Source organism: Eptatretus burgeri, chromosome 16 (assembly GCF_056783735.1).
Source record: "Eptatretus burgeri isolate ZD-2024b chromosome 16, Ebu_testis_v1, whole genome shotgun sequence".
In the NCBI taxonomy this organism is placed as follows: Eukaryota; Metazoa; Chordata; class Myxini; order Myxiniformes; family Myxinidae; genus Eptatretus; species Eptatretus burgeri.
The window spans coordinates 53,444,461-53,471,960 of NC_140976.1; the positions used below are offsets into that span (position 1 = coordinate 53,444,461).

Sequence of the window (27,500 nt, forward strand, 5' to 3'; positions counted from 1 at the left end):
GCTTAAAGTGGCCCGTGTCCGAAGTCGACCTGCGGCGAGGTGCGATCGCCCGGTCTACCCTCCGTGTGGGTACTTAGGTAGGTCGAATTTGGCGAGCAACCCTATCCCACGCGGGGGGCCGATTGGCACAATCGTGGTGAGGCCGAAAGGCCCACCCGTGACTAGTTCCCGGCGTTAGTCCGAGAGGGTCACGACGGGATTGTCCGTCCGGTGGGCGACGTGCCGCGATTCGAGTTACGTGGCCGTCCGCACGCCGGCGGGCGCGAATCCGCAACAATATATATACATACATATATCGTCGACCGAGAATTAACAGGGTCCAACTACACTTTTTAAAGTTTGAGAAAAATGAAATCAAAAATTCAAAGTGGAATTGCCGCTATCTCATTACATTTTATTTTCATATCGTGTGCTACATAACAGGTACATATAAAGGTTACATAAAATAATCTTACTTGGTTTCCTCTGTTGCCCTTCTACATGGACTTCTTCTAAATTTGAATGAAATGTCAGATAGACCCTGTTAATTCTCGGTCGACGATATATGTATATATATATATGTATATATATATATATATATATATGTATATATATATATATACATAGATCTATACATATATACATAGATCTATATATATATATATATATACATATATATATATATATATATATACATATATATATATACATATATATATACATACATATATTTATAAATATATACATACATATATTTATAAATATATACATACATATATTTATAAATATATACATATATACATATATACATATATATATATATATATATATATATATATATATTACACAAGTGTGCCTATCCCCCTCTCCCTCAACATGTCCGCCGTGTCGCTTGGTTTGCTCTGCTCCCCAACGTCCCGTCTCTTCTCCATGTATCTTTTATTCTTTTGAAAATAAACCCTTATAAGGGTAAGAGACATTTTCTCATCTTTAGCCTCACGCGTGCGTTTCACCGCCAAATTTGGCTTAATTGGGAATAGCCTTGGGAAATTGCAAGATGAATCCAAGTACAGGGTAATTCATATTTGAACACAATTTAGCTCACCACCTTTTGCCTGTTCACAGGATCAAAGATCCCAGCACTGAGACATATTGCGTTTGCAAGCCTTCAATATGACATTTGTTGTTAGGAGTGGTATATTGGACCAAGGTTGGAATCCCCTCCTGATCCGACCTTGACATTTGGTGTCAGTCGTGGGATACGCAAGAAACACGATGGGTCGTCCAAAATTTAAAAGGGATTTTATTTTCAAATCTGAGCACGCATGGGAATCAAGAACAAGATGGTGGATATCTAGAAAATGGTGGGGTATGAGGAACACATGCTTTGAGGTGAGCCAGGGGTGGGCCAAATCAGGGAGGAGCATCGGATAGGAACCTCTCTCGCTCCTGACGCCACTCTCCAACGGGTGTGTGTGGGGGTCAGGAGTTTGGCACGATGTTAGCTCTGGACTGGGTGCGATTATTGATGGACAAAATCGATGCACAGGGAGAACAAATGAGACACACAAGGAGGAATTAATAAAAACTGAGATTGTTGGGGGCATAGGAGGGTGCACAGAAAAAAAGTGGAATAACAAAGGAAAATTCCACATGGACATGCTTGAAAAGTAATTGTGGCCTGGAAGGATATCATGTCAGTGTGGATTATCTCTGCCACAGAAAGAGACCATCCATATGATGAACCAAGGAAAGGGTTTAGAGAGGGAGAAGTTTGTCAGCCCCGTGACACGTGGTGGACCGTGGTGTGTGTCAGCCACGTGGACCGTGGTGTGTGAAGCAACCTTGATTTGATAACCTCTGTGGTTTGCAGTACGGCGCTCATTGGCATGCAGTTATATCCTGCAGGGGTTGTTCTGAAGTGCCTGGGACCGACGGGGTGTGATGTGACGTCAGTTCTGATATGTGCATGCAGGCAGAAAAACGTGAGCTGGTGAGCCAGGTATTTGGTCCTCCAATGTGTGGGGCGACGGACGAGCCTGCTCAGGGTTGTGATGCAACCAAGTTTGAATCTAAAACGTATATTCATGCTCCGCCCATGTTGTGCCTCATGCATATTCACGTATTTCCTCATGTCTATTTATGCTCCGCCCATGCGTCATATCATTTTCACTGCAAGCGGACGAGAGCAGCGTTGCCCTGTCTGGTAGAAGGTGTGGTTGGTTGTATGTGGAGAAGGCACGCTTTTTACCATCGCATTTTGAGTACTTTCAAAGTAAGTAAAAATGAATTAATCCTCAAAATGTTGGTCAGCTGCCTGGAGCATTCTTTATCCAAGAATCAGGACACGTAGGCCGAAACCAGAATAAGGGCGGGTGCGAGGCCAGATGGCTGGCGAGCAGGTCCGAGCTTATGCGAGTGAACATGCTTGCGCCCCTCGAGATGTGAGAGCGGGTGTCAGTGAACTATGTGGATTGAACAAGCAAGGGGATGCAACCCTGTATGACCCCTTTTCCAGTGCCAAACCATTCTGTCTCTCCATACTCTGTTCATACTGTTGCTTCTTGTTTAGTGCACAGACTTATCAGACATATCAGGTGCTCTGACATCCCCATTTCTCTCAGCATAATCCACAGCAATTCATGATCAATAGAATTGAAAGCTTTTGCTGTCATAAAATATTTTCAAGTGCTTGTGCGTATATGTGTACATTATTCTTTCACAGCTGAACCGCAGCACCTCGAGGCCCCAATTTTTGGGTGAAGGTACTTCAGAACCTGAGTAAAGTTTTAAGCTTCCACACAGTGGTCTTGAGATCCATTATGAAGCCACCAAAGGCCGCTATAAAATGTATATTGGGATGTATGGTCAGGCAGTGCTGCCACCGGCCCGCAGGCAAAAGGTAACAACCATGAGACAATAACTCCCATAGCTTTCGGTGGCCAACATATCACAATTTCCACAGATTTTTGGTCAGTTTCCAAGCAATCGTTCTGAAATTATTTTTATGTGTCGGTGACTGGCCAAGGACAGCAATGCTTAATTTTGGTGAAGATCCGAATCCGGATCCGGATCTGAGAATTTTTTCAGTGATTCTTCACCAATGAGAGAGAGGGCCAAAAACGATATATCGCATGATATTTCAAAAAATGTGTTGGGCCCGATAGGTTCTTGTGGATCAGGCATTGCGGGGCGGAGGTATGCGCTCTACCGAGTGCCCTTCTCGTTTAGATACGTTTTGAAGGTCATATCTGGTCTGAGTTTTTGATTTTTTTCACCTTTCTCAATATTTGACTCATTGCTTTGCTACAAAGAGTTCACGATCTGTCCACCAATCTCCGCCTGGCACAGTATTGGCAGATTGCACAGCACTTTTCCATCTTCTGTTGATTAGGATATAGTCAATCTGATGTCCATGTTGCCCATCAGGTGAAGTCCACATGTACAGTCTGCTCTGGGGCTGTTTGAACTGTTTGCGCAAATACGAGATCATTTTCCACACAGAACTCCAGCATTTGTTCCCCTGGCTCATTTTGGAAACCAAATGCATGCTTTGTGGGAATCCTTAATGCTACTGCTTCTCAAATTTTCCATAAAACTCCTCCATATATTCTTCCTTTGCTGCATAAGTTGGACCATCTGACTGAATAATGGTGGTATTCACTGGACGTCCTTTGAACCTCACTGGCATAAACTTATCATTGACTGGGGGGTTTTTTATCTTTTAAATATACAATGTCGAGGCTCGTACAAGAGATAACACACAGAATGTAAAACAAGGGGAGCAGGAGACAAGATGGGTGGGAGAGGGAAGCACAAACAGTGGGGGACAGAGACAATAGGAGGTCTGTGGAAGGGAGGGGGATGGGGTAGGGTACACGGGGAAAACAAGATGGACACTACAGGGACTTTCAAGAAGGAAAGCAGGGAATTTGAAGGAGGTGGGTTTAGGGTGGATTAACGGGGGGGGGGAGGGGTAGAAAAAGATCATGGTTTTGGATGGGGGAAGATAAGATGGTGGTGAACAGCTGTTTTGAAAATCTGGAGGGAAGAGTGGAATTGAAGAGAGTGTGGGAGTTTGTTCCAAAGGTGTGGAAAAAAAAAAGAGAGGAATGAAAGAGTGAAGGTGAGCAGTGATTCTTGATTTTGGTAGTTTTACCAGAAGGGGGTTTGTTGCGGACCTTGAGTGTCCTGTGAAAATAATGGGGGGACAGATTGCAGACAGAGAGGGGGGGCGAGGCCGGAGAGGAGATGGTAGAAGACAAAGATCACCGACCTGCCTATGGTGAGAGAGTGAGACACCCAAAGACTCGGCCTCATCGCAGGAGATACCAATGATCCTGAATGCCTTGGTTTCCACAGCGTGAAGCCGAGAAAGGTGAGAGGCGGGAGCACCAGCCCAGAGCAGAGAGCAGTACTCCATCAGGCTGTGGATGAAAGCTTAGTACATGGTCAGGAGTTCAGGTGTGCCAAGGAAGGACTTTGCACGAAGTTGGATGCCCAGCTGGTGACTGGCTTTGGAAGCCAACTTGAAAATGTGGCTTTCCCAAGAAAGATTGAGGCAGATAAGTGAGGCCTAAAGCTTGTGTGAAAGACTTCTTCAAGAGGATTGTTGAGAAAGTAGATGGGGAAAACAGCAGCTTCGATAGGACGAGATGTGCATGAGGCTCCGGGTATCACGCCATTCAGCACACGTTTGTGACGCAGCCTGGCCCTGCAGCTTAGTGGGACATGTTAACGTCATGCTGCCAGGAGAGAAGGACGAGATTTGGCGAACTCCCTCTTGCAGTCTCGCCTGTTGAGGACGAGAGGGGCCGAGAGAAACAGTGTCGTGGAATATCGGACTACGCCGAATATGACTTTGATGTGAGAGAACCGTGCCAAGGACGGCAGCTTTGGTGAGACAGAGGGCTGCACATGTAGTACCCAGACACACAGATCAATATGCTTTTGGGACACGGCCCGGCCTTGCGGCTTGTTGGGTTTTGCTGACCCATCATGCTGAGAATGAAAACCCAAGCTTTGACAACTCCCTTTTTGCCAAGTTCTGCTCGCATAGGACCGAGTTCCTGGGGATCCAGGACATTGCTGAATACAATGACTTTGATGGGAGCAAGAACAAAGCTCGAGGTGGCAATTTTGGTGGGGCAGAGGGCCACCTGGAGTTTCACCGATCGACATGCGTTTGGGACGCAGCCTGGTACCCTGGCCTTGCGGCTTGTTGGGTTTGCAGAATATCCTATTAAGGAAGGATGAGACTGATTGAGATCGGGTGTACCCCGGAGGCTACATGAGAGGTCGCGTGGAATTACATTGTCGCTACTTCGGGGACGGAGGAAGAAATTGAGCACGGATAAGGAGGGGGCTTGGTCCATGAGCTGTGGTTCCTTATTGGGGTGCATATGGATGCTTCAGGACTCGGGGAGGCTACTTCAGTCTTGGAAACTCGTGAATGGAGATGACGACCAGTAGCGGAGGCACACGCGCGTGTATGCGTGCGCACACACAAAATTATAAATTATTATACAAATTGTGTGTGATCATACACACAATATGCGAGTTGATATATATATATATATATATATATATATATATATATATATATATATATATATATATATATATATATATATATATATTTATTACATAGACACATGCTAATGGAGTTGGACTCTGTTCATCTCCTTTAACCCACCCACGTGTAATGTGAGCAGACAAAAAGAGCAAAAAACACACACACACACACACACACACACACACACACACACACACACACACACACACACACACACACACACCTTTCAGATGACCAAATATGCATGAACGTACGTATATATACTCGGATCAATTACAAATTGAAGGACTCATTGTAAGAGTAGATTGTAGGCACTGGTCACAACCCAGCCTACTGTTCCACATGACCTTCAAGAACAGTTCGTCACCGTCTTTCTCTCCATCATTAGCCGGCCGACCCTCTCTCGCCTGATTGCCCACGGGGCAAACGATTAAGTGAGCAATTACAAAAGCAACTGGCATGACACGGCATGTTCCCGTGATAAAATATCCCAATGGTGCGCGTTCATCGCTTAACGAGTTACGTATTCTGACTCAAAGCCCAGCCCGATTGCTCGCCTTGTGAGGATGAGGGAGCGAACCATACACTGGGTGTGCTTCTGAGGTGCCATTTCAGTTATTTCATCAAAAACTTCAACTTGCAGGCACAGAGCGCAAATGTGCGCAAAACTAATTTCCATCCTTTACAAGCTGCATCGAATTATCAGAGAGATGCCGTTTGAAGCGGTTTAACTTGGGATGTCATTGCACATGGAAGACCAAAAGAGAGTGGCATTCCAGTAGTCCAGGTGCATTCTCAATTTTCACGGAGTCAAACTCACCTTCGGAGGAAAATATGAATGAAACATGATGTGCTGGAATTCCAAAGGCAATGGAGCCAAGAGACAGGCAGCATTATGAATGGGCATAAATAAAAGGGAGCAGGAATCTGGGCTCCTCCAAGAAGACAGTATTGACAAGGAAAAGCAATCGACACAATGATGAAATGTGACAGATAACACTATGATACAGCAAAAAAGGTGTACACATTTTCATGGTTCTGGAGGAAGAAGAGGAAAAAAAAAACAAAAAAAAAACAAGAGCCACACCAACGATCGAAAGGCCTGTTTTGCAAACCATTATGAAGAGAAAAAGCCTCGAAGGCACACCTCTTCTGCAAGGGAATCAATCGAAGGAGTCTTGGCATGGCAAGGCCTCTCTTTGAAAAGCAAGTCATCAATCAGACCTCTCCGGCCGTGCAGCAGATAAGCTGAGCTCTCAGCGTGCTCGGAATGGCAAGAAGAGAAACTGTTATGTCTTGAGGCAAGACGTCACATCAAATTGCACCTCATCTGTGCCGAATTCCCTTGGCCTCTGGCCCGAGTTATGTGAAAGTCAGACTGTGCAGCGAGAGGTATTTTTTTTGTTTTTTTTTTAAAACCGATCAGGAAATGAGCATCTTTTTGAGTGAAAGGACTCATTTTGAGAGAGCGCCGCAACTGTATTCAACGCTGATGATGACAATTGAAACACCAGGACTCTCAAAAACATACAAACAACATCAAAAAAAGATCGGGTTCACTGCTAAACCGATTTTCCGACCACTCTCAATTCCCACTCAATGGGCAATGTGTCGCCAGGCTTGCTGCAAGATTGGCAGCTATAACGTACAATACATTACTAGTAAGCACTCGTCTCCCTCAAAACAGATAGCGGTGCCATGGGAGAACAAGGGGGAGGAGGAGGTGGTAGGGGCAGGTGAGGACAAACCCAAACGAGAGCGATGTTGCAATAAAAGACTTTCAAAGCGCGTACAGATGCTCAAAGCCAAACACTCATTCGTAATCGCGCTGTCATGACATGCTGTTCAAATTTGCCTTCAACAACAACAAAAGACTGACTGTCCTGTACGACAGGAAAAAAAAAACAACAAAATCTTGTGTGTACTTTTCAGAGATAATGAAATACAGTTTATATCTCGCATGAAAAAAACCGCCGATTCGCGATCATACGCAACCCAAAATAAATGTTATCTTGAAAGGTGCAAGTCGATCACCACACCTAGCACTTTCATCAAGTGAAATGTGAAAGGGGAGAGTCGAGCTCGGACAAGTGAGCATTGTTAATACAAGTCAATGTCTTTCTGCAAGCTCCGACACGGTGAACTTGGCATTCACACACCTGAAGACCCAGTGCTTTCGATGGATCACCATATCATCGACGCTTAAAGACATGCCGTATCAAGTGATGAATTTTGCGAATGATCGTGCGGGCTACAGATTTAGCCCGGCTCTTTATTAGCGAATGTTTACCGTGATTGCAAGGGGCTGAGCGACAAACAAAATTGCATTATTGTGTGGACTCCCAATGCCGAATAAATCGAAACAAAGCAAATGAGCTCAACAATGTGGATTGGGGCGTGCTAGGTGGTCACAAGAGCACATCATAACTCCCCTCCACCCCCAAGAATAAGTTTTAATCCATCAGCCCAATTACACAAACCGGCGATCGCAGCCGTCGGTGGGAGGGAGGGTGATCAGGAGGGAGGGGAAGAGAGGATTTTGTTTCAAAGCTCTTCAAGTCCTTCCCATTCCTCCTTCAAATGGACAGTTTCACTTTTCCGTTCATCATTCCACGATATTTTATACGATTAAAGTCATTCCACAGTTATCCGAGAAAAACTATCCTGGCCAAAAATAATGGCACCCTTGCATTTTTTTTTCAAATAACGCAACATTTCTTCCAGAAAATTGTTGAAATTATAAAATATTTTGGTATCCATGTATGTATTTGTTTGGTTTGCAGTGGGAACAAAACAAAAAAAAAACCTGAAATAAATAACTAAATCTTAGCTTATTCCACACAGAAATCCTAAAATGGCTTGGACAATATTATTGGCACCTTTTAGAAGTTGTTCGAAACAATTCTATTTCAAGCAGGTGATTCTCCTTTTACTTCGTAATTAAACTCACCTGTGGTGAGTTGCAGGTGCCTGCAATAAAAAAATATCACTCATTCACCCAGTTTGAATGGAGAAAAGGAGTCATTCTCCTGTTTTGCGTCAGTGTGTACCGCAATGAGCATGGAGAAAAGAAAGAAACCCAGAGAATTTTCTGAGGAGGTCAGACACAAGATTGTAGCCAAGCATGAACAATATGAAGACTACAAGACCATCTCCAGAGACAATGATGTTCCTGTGTCCACCGTACGCAATGTTATCAGGAAGTTTAAGGCCCATGGCACTGAAGCCAACCTCCTTGGATGTGGCCGCAAGAGAAAACTTGATCGAAGATTGCAGCGAAGGATTGTTCAAATGGTGGAGAAAGCACCTCGATCAACTGCCAAACAGATTCAAGCTGACCTTCAGACATAAGGTACGACAGTTTCAACTCGCAACATCCGTCACCAACTCAATGAAAGGGGGTTCTATGGTAGGAGATCCAGGAGGATCCCACTGCTGAGAGAGAGAAAGATATATACAAGAAAGCCTGACTGGTGTTTGCCAAAACACACCTGAAAAAGCCAAAATCTTTCTAGGAGAACATCTTGTGGACAGATTTGACCATAGTCGAGCTTTTTGGGAAAGCACATCATCTCTGTTTACAGAAAACAAAATGAAGCCTTCAAAGAAAAGAACACCTTCATTACAGTTAAACATGGTTTTAGGTTCAGTGAAGTTTTAGGGTTGCTGTGCTGCCTCTGGCACTGGGTGCCTTGAATGTGTGCAAGTAATCATGAAATCAGGAGATTACCATGGCATTTTGGAGCGCAATGTTCAACCCAGTGTCAGAAAGTTGTGTTTTTGGGGTCATTCTCCTGCTACAAAACACATTACCTTCAATTTAGACACTTCAAAAGCACCCAGGAATGGAGATCTGAAAATAGCAGTTGGGAGAAGGCACCCTTCAAATCTGGGAGAACTGGAGAAGTTTGTACAAGAAGAGTGGGCCATACTGCCAGTAGAGAGGTGTAGGAAGCTCATTCATGGCGATAGGAAACAGTTGACTGCAGTTATTTTGTCCAAAGGCTGTGATACCAAATATTAAGTCGAGGGTGTCAATAATTTTGCCAATGCCATTTTTTCTTATTTTCTGATTTCAAAGGATATATTAAGATATGAATCAAACACAAAAGTTCTGTAATATTAACAGTGAAATATAGAAACAGAATTGTGGAGACTAATACTGTCGTCAATTTCAACTTCTATTTTGAGAAAATTGTGAGTTATTTGAAAAAAGTGCAAGGGTGCCAATATTTTTGGCCACGCCTGTATCTACACAATAACCAACAATAAATGCCTTCTTCAGGAGACCGAAGATGTGGAGGATGATGTTACTGGAGACAAAAACCAAAATAAATGGAGGAAAACGACAATCCTGGACTATCATGTTGTACATAATATGTTGACTTGTGAAATCACACACTGTCGTGTAATGTATTGATGTCGTCTACGTATGCCATACCTGAAAAGAACCATAAATGACACTCTGGAATAAATGAAATACATGTGACTAAACGAGACAGACGGCTTAATGGCACGTCTGGAAGACATGCTTCATGACGTGACATCACTTGGAGGTATCTCACCAAAGCAGCAGTTTTTATGCTGAAGTATCAGACTTCAGCACAGACAAGACAGCAGCGGGTCAGCGACTTTTTGTTGAGTGCTTCAAAGCAAGCTTGCCTGGTCGTAAATGGCTATTCATATATCCTGATTGAGATTCCTTGTGATAAGACGACCAAGTGGGAATAAAACTACTCGAACCTCAACAAGCAACTGGAAACACTGGACGTCAGGAGGTAGAGTTCTGGTATTTGCAAGTATGGTGCACATCGTGGTTGTCCAGCTCAACGATCTTAAAACCAGGTAACCAAGTGTCCCATTTGCAGGCAAGTCCTTTTCTTCTGAAAAGCTAACCAAAGAACGAAAGAAAGAGCCAGTTTTGGCCTGTTCAGCGTTCCCGTCTGTCCTGGCTTGTAATATTCATGCAATAGTACACAGTTGCTTCCTACATGCAATACACATGTTTAAGCTCTTCCATGAGTGGCATTGCATGTGGTAGAGGTAGATAGAATAAGACAATGGAATCGCTTTTTGGGACCTCAACTAAGGAGTGCAAATACATTCAAGAGCATTGCATTATTCAACGTTCTGGTGGAAAAAGCCATCTTTTGTGAAGTTACTGTGTCATTAAACAAGTGTTTGTTTGCTCTGTTTCTTTTTTCCTTTACAAGAGGCCTTTATAAAGAACTGATGTATTAATTGGAGGAAAGAATGCAGACAGCCACCCAGACAAGTCAACAGCACACACAAACAAGCAAATATTATCCAGGTGATGGGCTGAAGAGGACGAACCAACATAACAGCAAGGTCAAACGAAGGGCTTGAGATGGTTGGGCTGGAGCGACGGTAACACACTTGTACTTAAAAAAACCCCACGTGAAAACAAATGTGTATATATATATATATATATATATATATATATATATATATATATATATATATATATATATATATATATTTATATGTATATATATATATATATACATTTTTTTTTTCAAAAACAACCTCACCTGCATTGTTCATCTGTGCCCTCAGCATCCTGGTCAATGTCATCACTCATGTAGTAGAGGTAGCAGGTCTGTGGGTAACAGGATGGAAGGAACAGAGGGAGCAATAAATTAAAATGCTATGGAAGGACATACAAGGAGGAAAATGAGATGATAATTGAATTTGTTGCAAACTCTTTTAATTGGACCTCAAATATGCACAACTGTGCTGTTTGCCAAATGTTCAACGGAATATATTGTTTCCTGTTTAAGGATGATTGTTGGTTTGAATACAGAAAAGGCAAAGGGTGGCGATTTCAGCGAATAAGGAACAGAAAAGATGTGTTGGCCAAAAAAAAAAAAATACAACAACGGTGGGTGTTCTGAATCAACACTTCAAAATCTATATTTTACCTCGACAAAGAATGCCAAATCCAAGTAACCACAATGCCACCGGGACTCGTTGAAGGCGGAAAAATGATTAACAAACAGTAAACCGAAAGACTAACATGGCAGGTAAGCCATCCAACAAACGAGAGAGAGAGTTCATGGAACACCTGAACCCATACAGACTTGAGAAACAAGGACGTGGCCAAAGTCTGCAAGTGGCAAATTTGATTGGTTGAGATGATGTAAAATGCATCATATTTTGTCCAAGTATTGCTAAACGGAAAGTTTTTGAAAGTGCCAAGAAGGTGATTTGTGTTCTCCAGTGTTGAGGTGCATAATTAAATTGAAATAAAATAAAGATTTTAAAGTTTGTAGAATTTTTTTTTTCCGGAAGTTTACCTCCGCTGATGCAGCACCCCCATTTAATACTTTACATTAGTTATTCGTGCTTGTTGGTTGTGTCCTTTTTGACATTCTTAAAAAGAGTAGGTTTTCTGTTTGGAATGATTTTCAGTTTTGGTTGACTGTCAGACAGACAAACGGTAAAAAAAAAAACTCGCTCCTCTCTGCACATGTCCGATTGGGACGAATGTCCGAGCCAAAGTACTGCTAAACTGCAGGTTCGTTTTCCGATTCGTGTTCAAAATACAACATTCAATTGAAATCAAGTTATTCTGAAATCATAAACTGACATTTGTTCAGACAGACAGACAGACAGACAAAGTGATCCAATTACTTAACCCCGCTTTTCAGTTCGTGTGGGCAAGGTAAAAAGTTACAGAACACCGTTTCCGGAGAGAATTGCATGCATGTGCATCGGATTCACATAACCATGAATATCATTGACAGACAGTACACACATCTTCATGGAACAGCGAAAACGATCAGTTTCAGAGAATTGAGCGTCAGTGGAGCCCCACGAAAGAATGACAATTAAAACAAACTGTGGTGAACAAATATCATGAGCTGAACCCCAACTGTTGCTCTGGCAGGGTATCGAAAATCATCTTAACTGGAAATAGCATCCCAGAGATGGTTTGACGAATAGATTTGACTGCTTCGTCACAGCAAACCCCTGTGTGACATAAAGGAAGAATGAGGCAGTGGAAGTGTGCGGGAAGCCTGAATTTTGGAGTTTAACCATGTTGGGGTTACTGCAAGAACACGTGCCCGAGGAGCTGGGGAGGGTCAAGGAGCTGAGAGCTGAGAGAGCAGAGGGAGCCTGACCGAAGGAGAGGCAGGAACACTAGAGAGATCAATATCTTGTCTGTAATGTGAGATTAACTTGTCTTGTGCTTTTGCCTTATCGTGGTAAATGTTGAGACTCATCAAATGTATTTGAGAGTTGTGCATACTACATTTAGCTACAGACAAAGGCTTTGGAGGTGGTGAGTAAGACTGATTTTTCAAGAAATGACTTGGAACGATGGAGGATGCCCACTTCGTGACTGGTTTGGGAGAACAGCTTTGTGATATGGTCAGCCCAAAAGAGGTCGTGGCTGACAGCGATGCTAATAAGTTCAAGAGACTGAACATTTTCCGGTTGCTGACCATAGAGGTAGAAAGGAAAGGTGGATTAATTTGAAGATACCTTGATTGTGCGACTGAAATTGCACAGGACTGATAGACACGTTCCATTTACCAAACCAGCATGTAATCAATTTGTGATCAGCAGAGGGTGTGACAGCTGTTTTGATGGAACAACATGGACGAGCGATTCAACAGAAGCCTTTTCTCGTTGTGGTTAATGCATGCCATCATGCAGCACAATGGATGGACTGATATAGGGGGAGTGGGGGGGTGGCTCACTGGGGAAAGAGACATTGTGGAATGAGTCCAAGTACACATATGCTCCAGAATAATAGCAGTGTCTACAAGAGGTACACAAAAGCAAATTAAGAGCTCCACGACCACCTCAAAATCCGAATTAAGTGGGGGGACATACCACGTGAGGAATGGTCGAGAATCTCACCTCCAACCAATCAGGTGCTAGTGATATATGGATGAGTAAGGTTACTTTGGGCCGAGGCTGCGATTTGGGCAAACATAGACCCTTAAAGACATTCCATCACTGCACACCAGGGTTGGTTCTGTACCGTGTGGCATAGTGTTCATGGGTCGACAATTCATCGCTTGTCAAACAGCCGTTAAGTAAAAATGCCAAATGAACACACAAACCTATAAAGAGTTCTCTGTCCAAATTCCACATGGAAACGCACTAAATTAGCAACATATTAGTCGTTCATTACCAGGAGGAAACAACTGAAGAAACTAGAAGGGCACTCGACAGAGCGCATACCTCCGCCACGCAATGCCTGATCCACCAGAACATATCGGGCCCAATACATTTTTGAGATATCATGCTGTATAATCGTTGTTGGTCCTATCTCTCAATGGTAAAGAATCACTTTAAAAATTAAATAATTCTTGCATCAAGATCCACATTCAGATCTTTACCGAAATTTAATCAGTTGCCGTGGTCAAACACCCAACCTGTCCACCAAGTTTCATCCAAATCCATCCACAAATTTTTGAGATATCATGCTATATATTAGCTTCGCCCTACCTCTCAATGGTGATGAATCACTTAAAAAATTAATCAGATCCGGATCCGGATTTGGATCTTCCCCAAAATCGAATCAATTCTTCCTTGCTACACACCTAACATGTCCACCAAGTTTTATCCGAATCCATCCACAGCTTTTTGAGATATCCTGCACAAAGACAGACAAACAAAGACAGACAAACAAAGACAGAGGAGTGAAAACATAACCTCCTTCACCTTCGGTGGCGGAGGTAATAACAGTATTGCAGAGTCCACAATGACGATGGATAGGAAGAGGGAAGGAATGGGGGAAGGAGAGTTTTAAAAGTAAAGTAGTGGAGAGTTAGAGTGGTTGGGAGTGCAGGGGGCGACAAAAGGAAAAGAAGGACGGTTATTCGATTCCTGTTCTATGAACACAAAGGCAGCATACAAGAGCATGAACTCCCATCGTACCCAGGCCCGGGAAAGAGAAAACAGACTCGGGCTATCTAAATTACCACGAAAGCCTCAGCACTGACCTTGCTTGGCTGCGTTTCCACAGCACCATTCATCAGAGAGACTGGGCCTTTGGCTAAAAATTAATCGCCCTTCGAAGTCGCAGTAGCCAGAGCTAATCACATCGGCACGAATTACACCGTGTTAGGGGAATTAATTTTGTCAATTTCGCTTGTATTCTGCCTGCTGGTTTTTGAGTGTGAGGTGGGGAAGTGGAAAGCACACCGGTAAAAGATCATGAATGCAAGTGTGAGAGAAACAGACAGGCCGATAAAAAGATGGGGAAATGATGAAATAAATCAAACTGGTATCAGTGACCATCACCTCTAATGGACAGTGCAAGCATTGGCCACGTGAGATCGCATAAGATGATGGAAACCAACAGTTCCTGCTGTTTAATATTGAAACCTTCTCAAACCAAAAAGTAAAAAAAAATTAAAATCCAACAGGGTTTCACTTTGAGCCAAGAGCAGTGGGCAGATACAGACAGGTATCGAGTGAAATAAGAAGGCGCAGCGGGAGATAATGAGAGAGAAGTACAGAGTAAGACAGCGGCAGGATGTAGCACATGGAAAGATGGAAGATAAAATGGAGAAGACAAAGTCAATGCAATGAAAAACCGATACATCTTTGTGAATGTTGCTGCCCTGATGCCAAGTTGGCGGCAAATAAAACCTCGTGTCGGGTTAAATGTTCGGCTTTGTCCGGTGACGGATAAGGAAAAATGAAATCAAAGTTTAGAATGTGAGGCAATGGCAGATATGTTTTACGGATGGAACGAGGGATGGATTGATACAATTGAGGAGAATCGGATTAGCACTCCTAATGTTTGACTGCTTTGAGGTCTTGGATCGGAATACTTCCTGAGTTACTTCGTGCTCATGGGATCCCAGGTTCGAATACCATATAATGTCATTCTTGGTGTCATGAGGATGTATCCAATGTCCTCCAAAGCAAGGTAAAAAGGGATAGATACTAGATAGACACACAGTACTTTGCAGAGCATACAAACTACATCGGTACTCGGTAGAGCGCATACCTCTGCTCAGCTGAAGTTTTTGTTTTGTATCCCACTGATGGGCCGGATCTGCATATCAAAGCTTAACCAGCATTAACCAGGCTTAATCAAAATCGAATCAGCTTCTTGTTGTCACCTACACAACTCATCCACCAAGTTCGTCCAAAACTGTCCACAACGTTTTGAAATATCATGCTAAATATCGTTGTTGGCACTATTTTTCCAGGGTGAAGAATGACTTTAAAATTCTGGTGTTCGATCTGCAACCGTATCTTCACCAAAATCGATTTGATTCGCCCTCGTCACAAACCCACCCGTCCACAAATTTTTGAAATATCTTGCTTTTCTCGTTTTTCGCCCCATTTCTCAATGGTGATGAATCACGAAGAAAGTAGTGGGATACGTATCTTCCATAAAATCGAATCAACTCATCCTTCCCAAACACCCAACCTGTCCTCCCAGTTTTGTCTGAATCTGTCCATAACTTTTCGAGATATCCTGCTCACAAAAAAGACAAGCAGGGGTGAATACGTAACCTCCGTCCACCTTCCGAGGTGGAGGTAATAAATAAATTTTATTTTCTTTGCTGCAGGCCATCCACACACAACATATATGGGAAAGGGTATAGATGGGGAGGGTTGGGGGTGAAGTCCGAATTCGCTGAGAAAATATTATATAGGTGGCTCAAAAAGGAGGTTTGTGGGCAACAACTGGATGGTCACATAAACCCCTTCGTGCTGAGGTTGGACTCCCTCTTTCGGCAGAGATGCTCACACATTGCAGTTACGATGGACTACAAACACCATATGTGTGCACGGCCCGAAAAATGCGTTCAACGATCAGGTAAACCTTCAAATCGCCAAGAATCCGATTAAAAGCTACATGATGAGAAAGAGAGAGAAAGAAAGAGAGAAAGAGAGAAAGAGAGAAAGAGAGAAAGAGAGAAAGAGAGAAAGAGAGAAAGAGAGAAAGAGAGAAAGAGAGAGAGAGAGAGAAAGAGAGAAAGAGAGAAAGAGAGAGAAAGAGAAAGAGAGAAAGAGAGAAAGAGAAAGAGAGAAAGAGAAAGAGAGAAAGAGAAAGAGAGAAAGAGAAAAAGAGAAAGAGAGAGAAAAGAAAGAGAAAGAGAGAAAGAGAGAAAGAGAGAAAGAGAGAAAGAGAGAAAGAGAGAAAGAGAGAAAGAGAGAAAGAGAGAAAGAGAGAAAGAGAGAAAGAGAGAAAGAGAGAAAGAGAGAAAGAGAGAAAGAGAGAAAGAGAGAAAGAGAGAAAGAGAGAAAGAGAGAAAGAGAGAAAGAGAGAAAGAGAGAAAGAGAGAAAGAGAGAAAGAGAGAAAGAGAGAAAGAGAGAAAGAGAGAAAGAGAGAAAGAGAGAAAGAGAAAGAGAGAAAGAGAGAAAGAGAGAAAGAGAGAAAGAGAGAAAGAGAGAAAGAGAGAGAAGAGAGAAAGAGAAAGAGAGAAAGAGAGAAAAGAGAAAGAGAGAAAGAGAGAAAGAGAAAGAGAAAGAGAGAAAGAGAAAGAGAGAAAGAGAGAAAGAGAGAGAGAAAGAGAGAGAAAGAGAGAGAAAGAGAGAGAAAGAGAGAGAAAGACAGAGACAGAGACAGAGACAGAGACAGAGACAGAGACAGAGACAGAGACAGAGACAGAGACAGAGACAGAGAGAGAGAGAGAGAGAGAGAGAGAGAGAGAGAGAGAGAGAGAGAGAGAGAGAGAGAGAGAGAGAGAGAGAGAGAGAGAGAGAGAGAGAGAGACCGGTATTTGCCAAAATATATTTCGCTTCTGTGTTTGGTTTCGCATTGTCGCCAAGAGGTTTATAATGCCTGATGCCAATGAAAAATATCATCTTGAAACTGGAAAGGCAAGGTTCTCGCATACATAGGAAAAAAAATGGTTCTGAGCAACTGATGACCCTCCTTTAGTAAATACGTCGAGACTCATTGGAGAGCCAAATTATGGACGAAAGGCCAACAGTTTGACCAAAGTGAAAGGGTACTCAAGAATGCACAGACGCACCTCAATGTGCTCAGGTAGAAAAGTTCATGGTTGAGCATAAGGGAAAGACCACAAGGTGGCGATGGATTGCAGAGAACAACGACAAAAAAAAAAATTTTAAGGAGAAAATGTTTGGAAAAACTAATGCTCTCTTGAATGTCCACAATCTGGATGCTCATTTGCCACAATTTGTAAGCCGGCAGTATCAATCGTGTGACATAGACTCTATCAGTATTCATTAAACCATCCAATGATAAAAGTCACGCAACGTAAAAATTCATAAAATCAAAGGAAAAAGAAAGAAAGAAATGAGGAAAAAGGCAAATAGCAAGCGAAAGAGGAGACACATTAAACGCTCGGCTAATATCCAAAGGTTAAAGCTCGGCTCTGCAATTCAAACGGAATACACATGTCCGTGAAGACGAGCGCCTGCGGAAGTCATTTTAGCATCCACGAATAAGGTAAATAATCTACGGGAAATTATTTAATCTCGAGGTTCATATGGAAACGCTTCTGATCAATCATGATGATGACGCGACGGTCCGGTTCTTCAGCCAATTTGAGGCATAAATCCTTGGAGCGGGAGTGGTGTGGCCATCATCCCAATCAACCATCGTGCATGGTGCACTGCCGGTCAATGGAGGGGAAAGTTCAGTTTACTGATAAGGTAAGTTTTACTTGGCAGAACCATCACAGTTGTTCCACGATCAGAACAGTTTCGTGGAGGTACGTTCTGATTTGAGAAGGCATTGCAACCCACCAAAAGATCAAGCTGACCGGTCGAGGAGCATTTGACACAGGCGAGGTGTTGAGGGGACGATATTTTATCAAATTATTTGGTAGCACCATGATCTTCATTTGGCAGAAAAAATAAATTGCTCTGTCTGGCATTGCTCACCATACTTTTCCTCAATCAAGTGCATGTGCATCAAATAAGGGGCAATCAACAAATGAAGTAGATTGCCCCTTATTTGATTTCCACTCCTTCATTCCTCTGCAACAAACTCCCACACTCTCTTCAATCTCACTCTTCCTTCCAGGTATTCAAAACAGCTGTTCACCACCATCTCATATCTGCCACCCCCCCCCAATCCAAAACCATGATCTTTTATACCCCCTCCAACCCACCCCAAACCCACCTCCTTCAAAATTCTCTGTTTTCCTTCTTGAAAGTTCCTGTAGTGTCCATCTTGTTTACCCTGTGTACCCTGCCCTTTCCCTCTCCCTTCCACAGATCTCATAATGTCTCTGTTCCCCCACTGTTTTTTTTCCTTCCATCTCCCACACCTATTGTCTCCTGCTCCCCTTGTTGTACGTTCTGCGTGTAAGCTCTCATATGAGCCTTGACAATGCATCCAAAAAAACACACAAAAAAAGGAAGCTTGCTTGCACAAAGTATTCATTCAATTCCGAACAATGTTTCATCATCACCAATACTGCACGTACAAATACTGGAAGATATCAGGATGAATATTGCTCTATTCCTTCCAGCCCGAGGGCAGCATTCTGAGATCTCCTCAAGTAGTTCAAATTGGTTTGGGATCCCACAGATTTTCAACATTGTTCTCGAACCAATTCCAAACAGAGTATGGGAAAGTGCGTCGTCGCGTTGGAAGACAAAAGGGCTCTCACCCCGAAAAATGCATCGGTTAGTCGTGCAGCATTGTCCAACATATCACAATGACACATTCTGATGAAGTATAGACCATTCATTCTGCATGGTGGGGAAAAGAAGCACATGTGAAGTTTGGAGGCCTCATTTCAAATTTGGGTGCCTGTCAGAACACTTTTGGTAACCTAATGCCGATTTTTGCATTTCAGCTAACTCGCATTGCTCGAATCAAAATAAAAGCTGGATAGATGCGAGGAAGTGGAGAAGATATTTTGAGAATGTAGTGGTTCAAAGGAAGGAAAAGGGAATGCAAGGTGAAAAGCGAAGGGAATTTCAAAATGTCATCTTATTACCTCCGCCACCGAAGGCGGATGGAGGTTATGTTTCACTCCCGTCTGTCTGTGTCTGTCAGTCTGAAAACAGGATATCGCCAAAAGCAAGATATTTCAGATGAAACTTGGACAGGTTGCGTGTGTGAGAAGGATGAATCGATTAGATTTTGGTGAAGATCCGAATCTGGATCCGGATACGAGAATTTTTTTAATTTTTAAAGTGATTCTTCACCGTTGAGAGATGGGGCTAAAAACGATATATAGCATGATACTTCAAAAAGTTGGGACGGATTCGGACGAAACTTGATGGACGAGTTGGGAAGGTGAGAAGAACAAGCCAATTTGATTTTGGTTCAGGTCCGGATTCAGATCAGTGGATTCAGATCGGGCCAATCAGTGGATACAAAATGTAAACTGTTCAGCCCGGTATGCACTCTATCAAGTTACGTTCTAGTTCAGAGGTATGCACTCTACCAAGTTACGTTCTAGTTTTTAATGCAATAGTTTGATTGCCCTTAAAGTGGGAGGTAGGTTGACCAACACAGCAGCAGCAAGCAGACATTGCTCGGGCTAATCCTCAGAGCTCTCACAGCGAAATGCCATTCCAAAAGGCCTTCCTGCATCACCTTGCCGCATTAATGAGACAGAGATGCCAACAATGCATAATTGCAACAGGTGTCCAGAGCAGGTACTCAAGATACACAAAAGTATCAGTGTTGAAGGATGCTTGAACCTTGAAGCAAGAAGACTATGGAAATACACAATTATATTTTGAAGTTTACTCATATATAATAGTCTGTGATATTGTACGTGGAAAGGAACATGCACTGCAGCGGAACAGGAAATGGGAAGAAAATGAAGCTGGAAAGGACAAGTAGGATGAAGCGACTGGAAAAGGTTAAGCTAAGCACAATGACGAGCTCTTACTGTAATGAGAGTTCCAAGTGAACTCAATCATCAGACGTTTCTCGACTTGTTATTTGTAAGCTTTCATTCCAAAATGAACAACGTGCTGGAAAATTTAGATATGTGGGTGACAACATTATGCGGGAAGGGGGGCGGCTGTGTACATGTCAACAGTTACTGTTGTCAAATATTGTACAAAAACAATAATAATAATTAATTAACGTCTGCATCAACAGAGTGCTGGTAGAAACCTTTCTTGGAAATAAACTCAGGCGGAGTGATTATTGGACATGAAGGTGACCGAACTGCTCGGGTCCGTCTTTTGCCAAGCGCTAACCTCAACCTGTGCGTTTTGGTGTGGGAGGGGGAGTTCTGCTTGCACAGATAGCTCAGCATGTCAAGGAAGACAGATGCTTTAATGCTGACATGGGAGATGATGGTTTAATTGAGGGTGGGGGGAGAATGGCGGTGGGGGGGGGTTGAGGGGATTGGAGGGAGGCAGAAGCAGCAGCAGCAGCAAAGCTACAAATGGATATATGTAAATCCCACAGGACCTGTCGAGCTTGAAAAAGCCAAGTATGTGCCCCGGCATCAATCTACACACAGCTTGTGGTCTGGCATGCTCAATTTGTGCACCCAGCAGAGGGCAATGCCACCCCAACATCACTTCATGTTCACCAGTTTAGGAAGAAAAACAAGCAAAAACATCTCACTGCCTTGATGTCTTTTTCCTGACTGCTTATGAGAGGAAGTGGTGTGCCAGTTGCATCTGAGTGATCAATCAAGCAAAAAATAAAAAGTGAAAGCGAGCACATAAGGTCTTGAAAATAGTTTTTTTTAATCCACAAAAACCACTGCACCCAAATAACTGGAGAAGTTCTTGGGAAACCAAACAGCTGAACACAAGATCCTGGTTCCTTTGCGAGATTTATTCAAGCCGCCGCATCCAGACCCAATCAAAGGTTTTATGCATGACGCCAATGTCTATCCGAAGACAAGATCGACTGAAAATAAAAAATGGAAAGTTTCCGGATCTGGAAAATTATTGGCAAACTGACCAAGTTAATGAAGATCTCAATTTGTAACTCGAGGACACAGATGCACATCAGTATTCATGCATCATCAATTATGTTTATACAGTTCTCCTTGCGTATCGACTGAATTCCATTGGATGTCATTTGCTGGCTTTTTAAGAACACTTGTTTTAATCTGCTAACAGTAGCTTCCTGTGCAAGTAAAAGCCTCACCATCTGTTTTAATCTATCGATAGGTTCTCTTTGGAGTAAGCTGCTCTCAATGTTATGATTGTTTCACATCCACCTGCACCGACATATAACAGCTTTTTGGGAATGTTGCCGTCCAAAAAAGGTTTTCATACAACAGGAAATGGAAAACGTGTGCCATTTATTACCATTGAAATAGATTTCCAATTACAAAAAAACAAAAAACAGGGAAACTGAAGTGCGAATCTGGTTTTGCTTTTGACTTTTCAGCAATTTCAAACACAAGATGTAAATGATCAGAATCAAATAAATCATCACATTAATTAAGAGATACTGCACTAGAAACACCTTCTCCAAGAGGGGGTAACTTAATTTTGTTATACAGTACTATTTTGATATATATATATATATATATATATATACATATATATATATATACATATATATATATATACATATATATATATATATATATATATACATATATATATATATACATATATATATATATATATATATATACATATATATATATATACATATATATATATATATACATATATATATATACATATATATATATATACACATATATATATATACACATATATATATATATATATATACATACATACATACATATATATATATATATATATATATATATATATATATATACTGTTGTGGTTGACGAAATTCGCAAACCACCATTCAGGTCCCTTAGGTGAGATATCTCTATAAGTATATGTGTAGTTAGCCCAAACCCGTTGTTTCGAGGGAATAAATGTCATTCAGTCGGGCTGCGACTCTTCAGGAGAGCCGTTTTCCTTCACTATCTTTATTTTGGACCAGCCGCCAATACAACCACCACCAACCACGTCTCAACAGCCATCACAACAACAACCACCAACCACAACGCCGCTTCACAACAACAGCCACGACCTTTACTGTCACAACTCGCCACCATCGCATCACCACCATTCTTGCGCCACTTGTGGGCACCGATACTGGACTCGTGCAGGGCGCGCACCGAGCAGCGTGTTCAGAAACATCACAGACTTTCCGAGGAAAACGGATCAAAAATGACTCACACCCACTTCTGTTCCGTCCTATCGGCGAGCTGGGGCGATTTGGCCCCGCCTCCAGGGCGTTGGAGTGTGGTCGCTATATGCAAATTCATGGATCAAAAAGCATTCACGCCCACTTTTCCTCGGTCCAATGGGGAGCCAGTTAGAGGTGAAGGGTCGGAGGTAAAGGGTCAAAGGTGGGGGAGGGAGGCCACGGGGGATATAAATGGCCGCGCTCGCCAAACAGTTCAGTTCGGAGGGGAGAAGCCAAGAGTTCGAGTTCGCGGTTGGGAGTTGTCGGTGGAGCTGGGAAGAAGTGGTAGTAGTCAGAGTGAAGAGGACGGAGCTGTGAAGAGGTGGCGGCGGCGAAGGCGATCGAGGGGGTGCTCGCGTCGGAGTCGGGGAGCTGCAGAGGCCGGCGGCGCGACCGAGGTCGAGGTGGAGATGCTCGTCGCGGGACCCGAGACAGGGTGATATCCTCCTCCCCCCCCCCCGAGCATCCTGTTTCCCCCCCGCGCTGAGATAGTGCGACAAGGGGGCCCCTTTCCCACCCCCTACCAGACACTGTCCGCGAGGCCCGCGGAGTTGAGGCGCCACCGCCGCTTTGCGTCTCATCATCAGACGGGTAGGCCCGACACGGTCTCGGCCCCAGGCCCGCCTACCCCCCTCATCCTGGAGGGTGGTTCTTTTTCTTTTGCTTTGGGTATCTGTGTTGTCGGCGCCGTCTGTGAAGTAAAATTGTATAAGTGTTGCCGTGTGCTCGGTAGTCGGATAGCTCTGCATTGTGTTTCTCTTTTATATTTGCTTTTTGTGTAATATTGTGTTTCTTCTCCTTTTACATGTGCTTTTGGTGTAATTGTACATGTGTGCTTCCCGTTCATCGCGAAATAAATGTGAGTTATGTTGAACTGTTTTCCCGCTTCGCTTCGTCTTTTCTTTCATTGAATCTCCATCTTGCTTCACGTAAAGGGTTGGTCGTGGGCTAAAACACCCGATAATTAATCGAACCGTCGAGGCCGACGAATAACACCGCTCGGTTATCCCGATAGTACGGAACGGGTCGCTTAAAGTGGCCCGTGTCCGAAGTCGACCTGCGGCGAGGTGCGATCGCCCGGTCTACCCTCCGTGTGGGTACTTAGGTAAGAGCAAGGAGTGAAAAACAGGGAAGGACGGGAGCGACTTAAAGAGAAAGCAAGGTTGACCGACATAAAGATAAGGGAAAGACGCCAGAAAGAAGCGGAGACTAATAGACAGGAGGGGACAACAGAAACTTAAAAATGTATAGAGACACGGGAGACAAAAAAAATAGAGGAGAGACTGCACGATGAGGACGGGGTAAGTGACGCACACACACACGGAGGTAGTGGAGGATAATGGGGGTGAGCTCGCGGAGCGTGTCGGGACCCAGTGCGAGCAGCGGGATAGCCTCCTCCAGGAACGAGGGGAGGGAGTATGCCCCCTTGAGGCGAGTCACGACCAGGTGGGTTCGGTCGTGCTTTGCGAGGTTGAGGGGACGGGTGTTGTGGATAGGTGCACGGAGAGCTTGGGGGGTATAGAGGCCCCGGAGACCCTTGTGGGGACACGAATCCCCAGTGTGGTTGTCCCGGTGTGTGATGCAAGGTGTGAGTGCGTCCCCGTGTGTGGAAGCGACCCCGTGTGTGAGTGGTGTGGTGGCGATTGTGCCGGAGTACGTGCTTCCCAGCACGCCGTGTGTAAAAGGGGCACCGCAAGTGGAAGAGGCCGTGTGTGTGAGTGAAACGGCCAGTATGAATGGAGCACCACGAGTGAGTGAAAGGCCGCGAGTGCGTGGAGCCACGTGTGCGAGGGAGGTAGCATGCGTGAGTGAACGGCCGAGTGCAAGGGAGACCGTGTGTGTGAGAGAGCGGTATGTAAGGGAGATGTCGGTCGGCATGTGTGAACATGCAGCCGCGTCTCCCGGTGTGAGTTTAATGGTGTGGAGTGTGAGCGTCGTAACACGCAGGTGTGCGTGGGTCGAATGGCGACGACGGCGACATGTGAGGAAAGGAAGCCGAGTAGCGGCTGTGGTTGTTTCGGGGACCGTGCCGGGTTCACCCAGCAGTGAGCACGAGGTCCGTGCTGTGCAACGCACGAGGCCCCCACATGCTCGCTTGCGAGAGTGAAGTCCCGGTCCGGAAACGCACGCGGTGGATTTGCCGATCCTGCGGACGGACAAAGTTTAGGCAGGATTATGGATTTGGACGGGTTCTCCACGCGATCGTGTGTGTTAAGCTCCAACGGGCAAAGCACATGTGTTCGTGTGGGGAACCCCTCGAGACGTGGGGCTTGTGTTTTTTTTATGCGCACGGTGACGTCATGGCTGCACGCGGGGTTGGAATCCGGCAGGAGGGGTATCCCTGCCGGATGGTACCGTCCAAGGAGGGACGAGGAACACGTGCAGCTGCATGACGTCACGGGCAGGTGCAAAGTGCGCGAGCTGTGAGTTGCCGCGCTGGTGCTGCGCATGTAAAAAGAAAAGAAAAAAGCAAGCCTCACTTTCGGGTGCACAGGATTCCTGGGCAAGGGGTGGAAGACCCCCTTGACCAGGGCGCAGGATGGAAACTAGTTAGGGGGAAGGGTTAGCTTAGCTAGACCGACTCCATGGGGCAGGGGTAAGTCCTCATGGGGCCCGTGGAATGGATTAGTTAGAGGGATTGTAGCCAGATTTAGGATGGGAAAATGGGAATAGATTTAAAAGACAGTGACAGACTTGTGGATGTGTAGAGGGGACGTAGCTTAGCTACGTAGTGTTAAAAGGAACGTGCTACTAGTTTAAGGGACGACGTGGGAGCACGAGTTAGTTAGGGGAGGTAGTTAGAAGGATGGCAGAGTTCAGTGGTGTGTGTGTTGAAGAGTTGTTGGTGAGTGAGTGAGGCCAGCGGGTCTGTGTGAATGGAGCGAATGGGGAATGCATGGTGCGATGAGTGATTGGGGGGAGGAGTGACTCCCGCCCAAGGGACCCCGGGGTCAGTGTAGAGTGACTTAGGAGGTTAGTCAAATTAATAAATATGGAAGTCGTTTTGCTGTTGGTGTGAATGTAGGCTCGAAACCCGTTTGGAGGGGTGCAGGAGCCCTGTTGACGGGTTGGGAGCGTGGCTGCGAAAGGTGAGTATCGCTGAGTGGGTACCCAGGGCACCAGGCTAGTCGGCCGTGGTAGGCCAAGGGCCCATGGGGGGCCGGGATAGCGTAGTGGGCACGGGTGCGCCTGCTTGGTGCGGGGGCCCGGGCGCCATTAGCCGCGTGGGCAGTGTTATGGGCATGGGTGACCCTCGGAAAGGGGCCTGGGAAGCCAGCCTGCCACGTGTGCGTTTCAGGGGAGGTGCCATGGGGGGAACTCCCCGGTGTTAGGGAGCTGGTAGGCTCGGAGGCAGTGTAGTGCCCGGGGGTGCCATAGCGGGAGATTCGGCAGAGGGTCGTGCCTGCCAAAGGGAGCCACGTGTCCCAGCCATGAGACCGTGTGAGGGCACGGAGAGAAAATTGGGGGGCGAGGCCCGAAATTGTGAGGACAACAACACAGGCGACGGGAATCTGGGTTGTTAGAACCAATAGTTTAAGTGAGAGGCGCTTGTTGAAAGCCCCGGGGTAGTTTAACAGTTAAATGGTTAGGGTAGATTAGGAAGTGTACCCCTCCGCACCATCCATCCCCTCGCTCTCGTTGTGGGCCGCTGGACCCACTTTGGGTTATAGATTGCTGAACTCTGGGGAGGCCATTCTGAGGCTTCGTTGGGCCTCGACACAGGACGCTCGCTCTCCCTTGTTCCCCTCCGGGAAGGGAACGTAGGGGTTGGGAGTAGGCGAGGTGACAGGATAGGTTAGCCGAACAAGGACAGTAAAGGGGGTTAGGGGACGATTTATAGTGGGGAAGTAAAAAAAATAAAAAAATAAAAAAAATAAGTTGGGGCTAAATTGGGGTTTGACAAATTAAGGGAGTGGGTATAGACAGTGACAGGCAAAGGCGATAGGTTGGGAGGGAGACCGTAGGGTAGGTCCGAGCCCGCCTTCCGAGTGGCCAGCACCACCGCACTCCCTCCACCAACCTCCACTGAACGGCAAAGACTGGCCAGCTTCATCTGCTGGCTGCGTTGCTGCAAGGCAAAGGCCGGCCCACTTCATCGGCAGCTGTTGCTGTGCTGCAAGGCCTGTGCCGGCCGGATCGTCTGCAGCTGTTTTCTGCAAGGCCTGTGCCAGCCAGTTCGTCTGCCGGCTGTGTTTGCCTGCAGCGGCCTTCTTCTGCGGGCTGTGTTTGCCCGATCACCTTTGCCATGCCATGCCCACTGCCTCTGTTCACCAGCCCCGTTCAATTTTTGCTTTGCCCCCCTGTTCATTGCCATGTGCGCCAGGATCAGAAAGCAACAGTTTGCAAGCTGCAAGAACTGCCCTGTTGGCAGCTACAACACGGGCCTGCAGTGGCAGCCCGTGCACCGTGTTTGTGTTCATCAATCCATTCGTTGTGTTCATTGCGTGTGCCACTTGAGCTGGCACGGAGACTACGTTTGTGCAGCCCATGCACCGTTGTGGTTCACTGCGTTCAGTTCAAAAGGGAAGGCCTTGGACTGCGTGTGAGCAGCCGGCCACGTTCCCCGTCACCTGCATTGTTTGAGCCAGAGACTGCATGTGAGCAGCCTGGCTCCCTGCTAACTGCTTTCTTTTTGCAGAGTTCATTGATCCTGGGCCATGGTTTAGTGTAAAATTTGTAAGTTAAGGTTAAGATGTACTGTACATATGAGTGCGCCCCCGGCATGTCTGTCTTAGCGCCGGCAATTTTATTTAAGTCGTCCGTGTGAGTGAGTTTGTTCAGGTAGTTACTCAGCCCTCAGGTTATTTATT

General features: G+C 44.9%; 1 protein-coding gene across 1 annotated transcript in view; it reads right to left on the reverse strand.

Annotated features, from left to right (window-relative positions):
* Positions 1-27,500, reverse strand: part of ATRX (ATRX chromatin remodeler) — a 536,186-nt gene that overhangs the window by 248,373 nt on the left and 260,313 nt on the right. Inside the window, exon 8 of the mRNA XM_085859788.1 lies at positions 11,107-11,174. Coding sequence (XP_085715914.1) covers positions 11,107-11,174 — 68 coding nt within the window. The remainder of the gene's footprint in view (positions 1-11,106; positions 11,175-27,500) is intronic.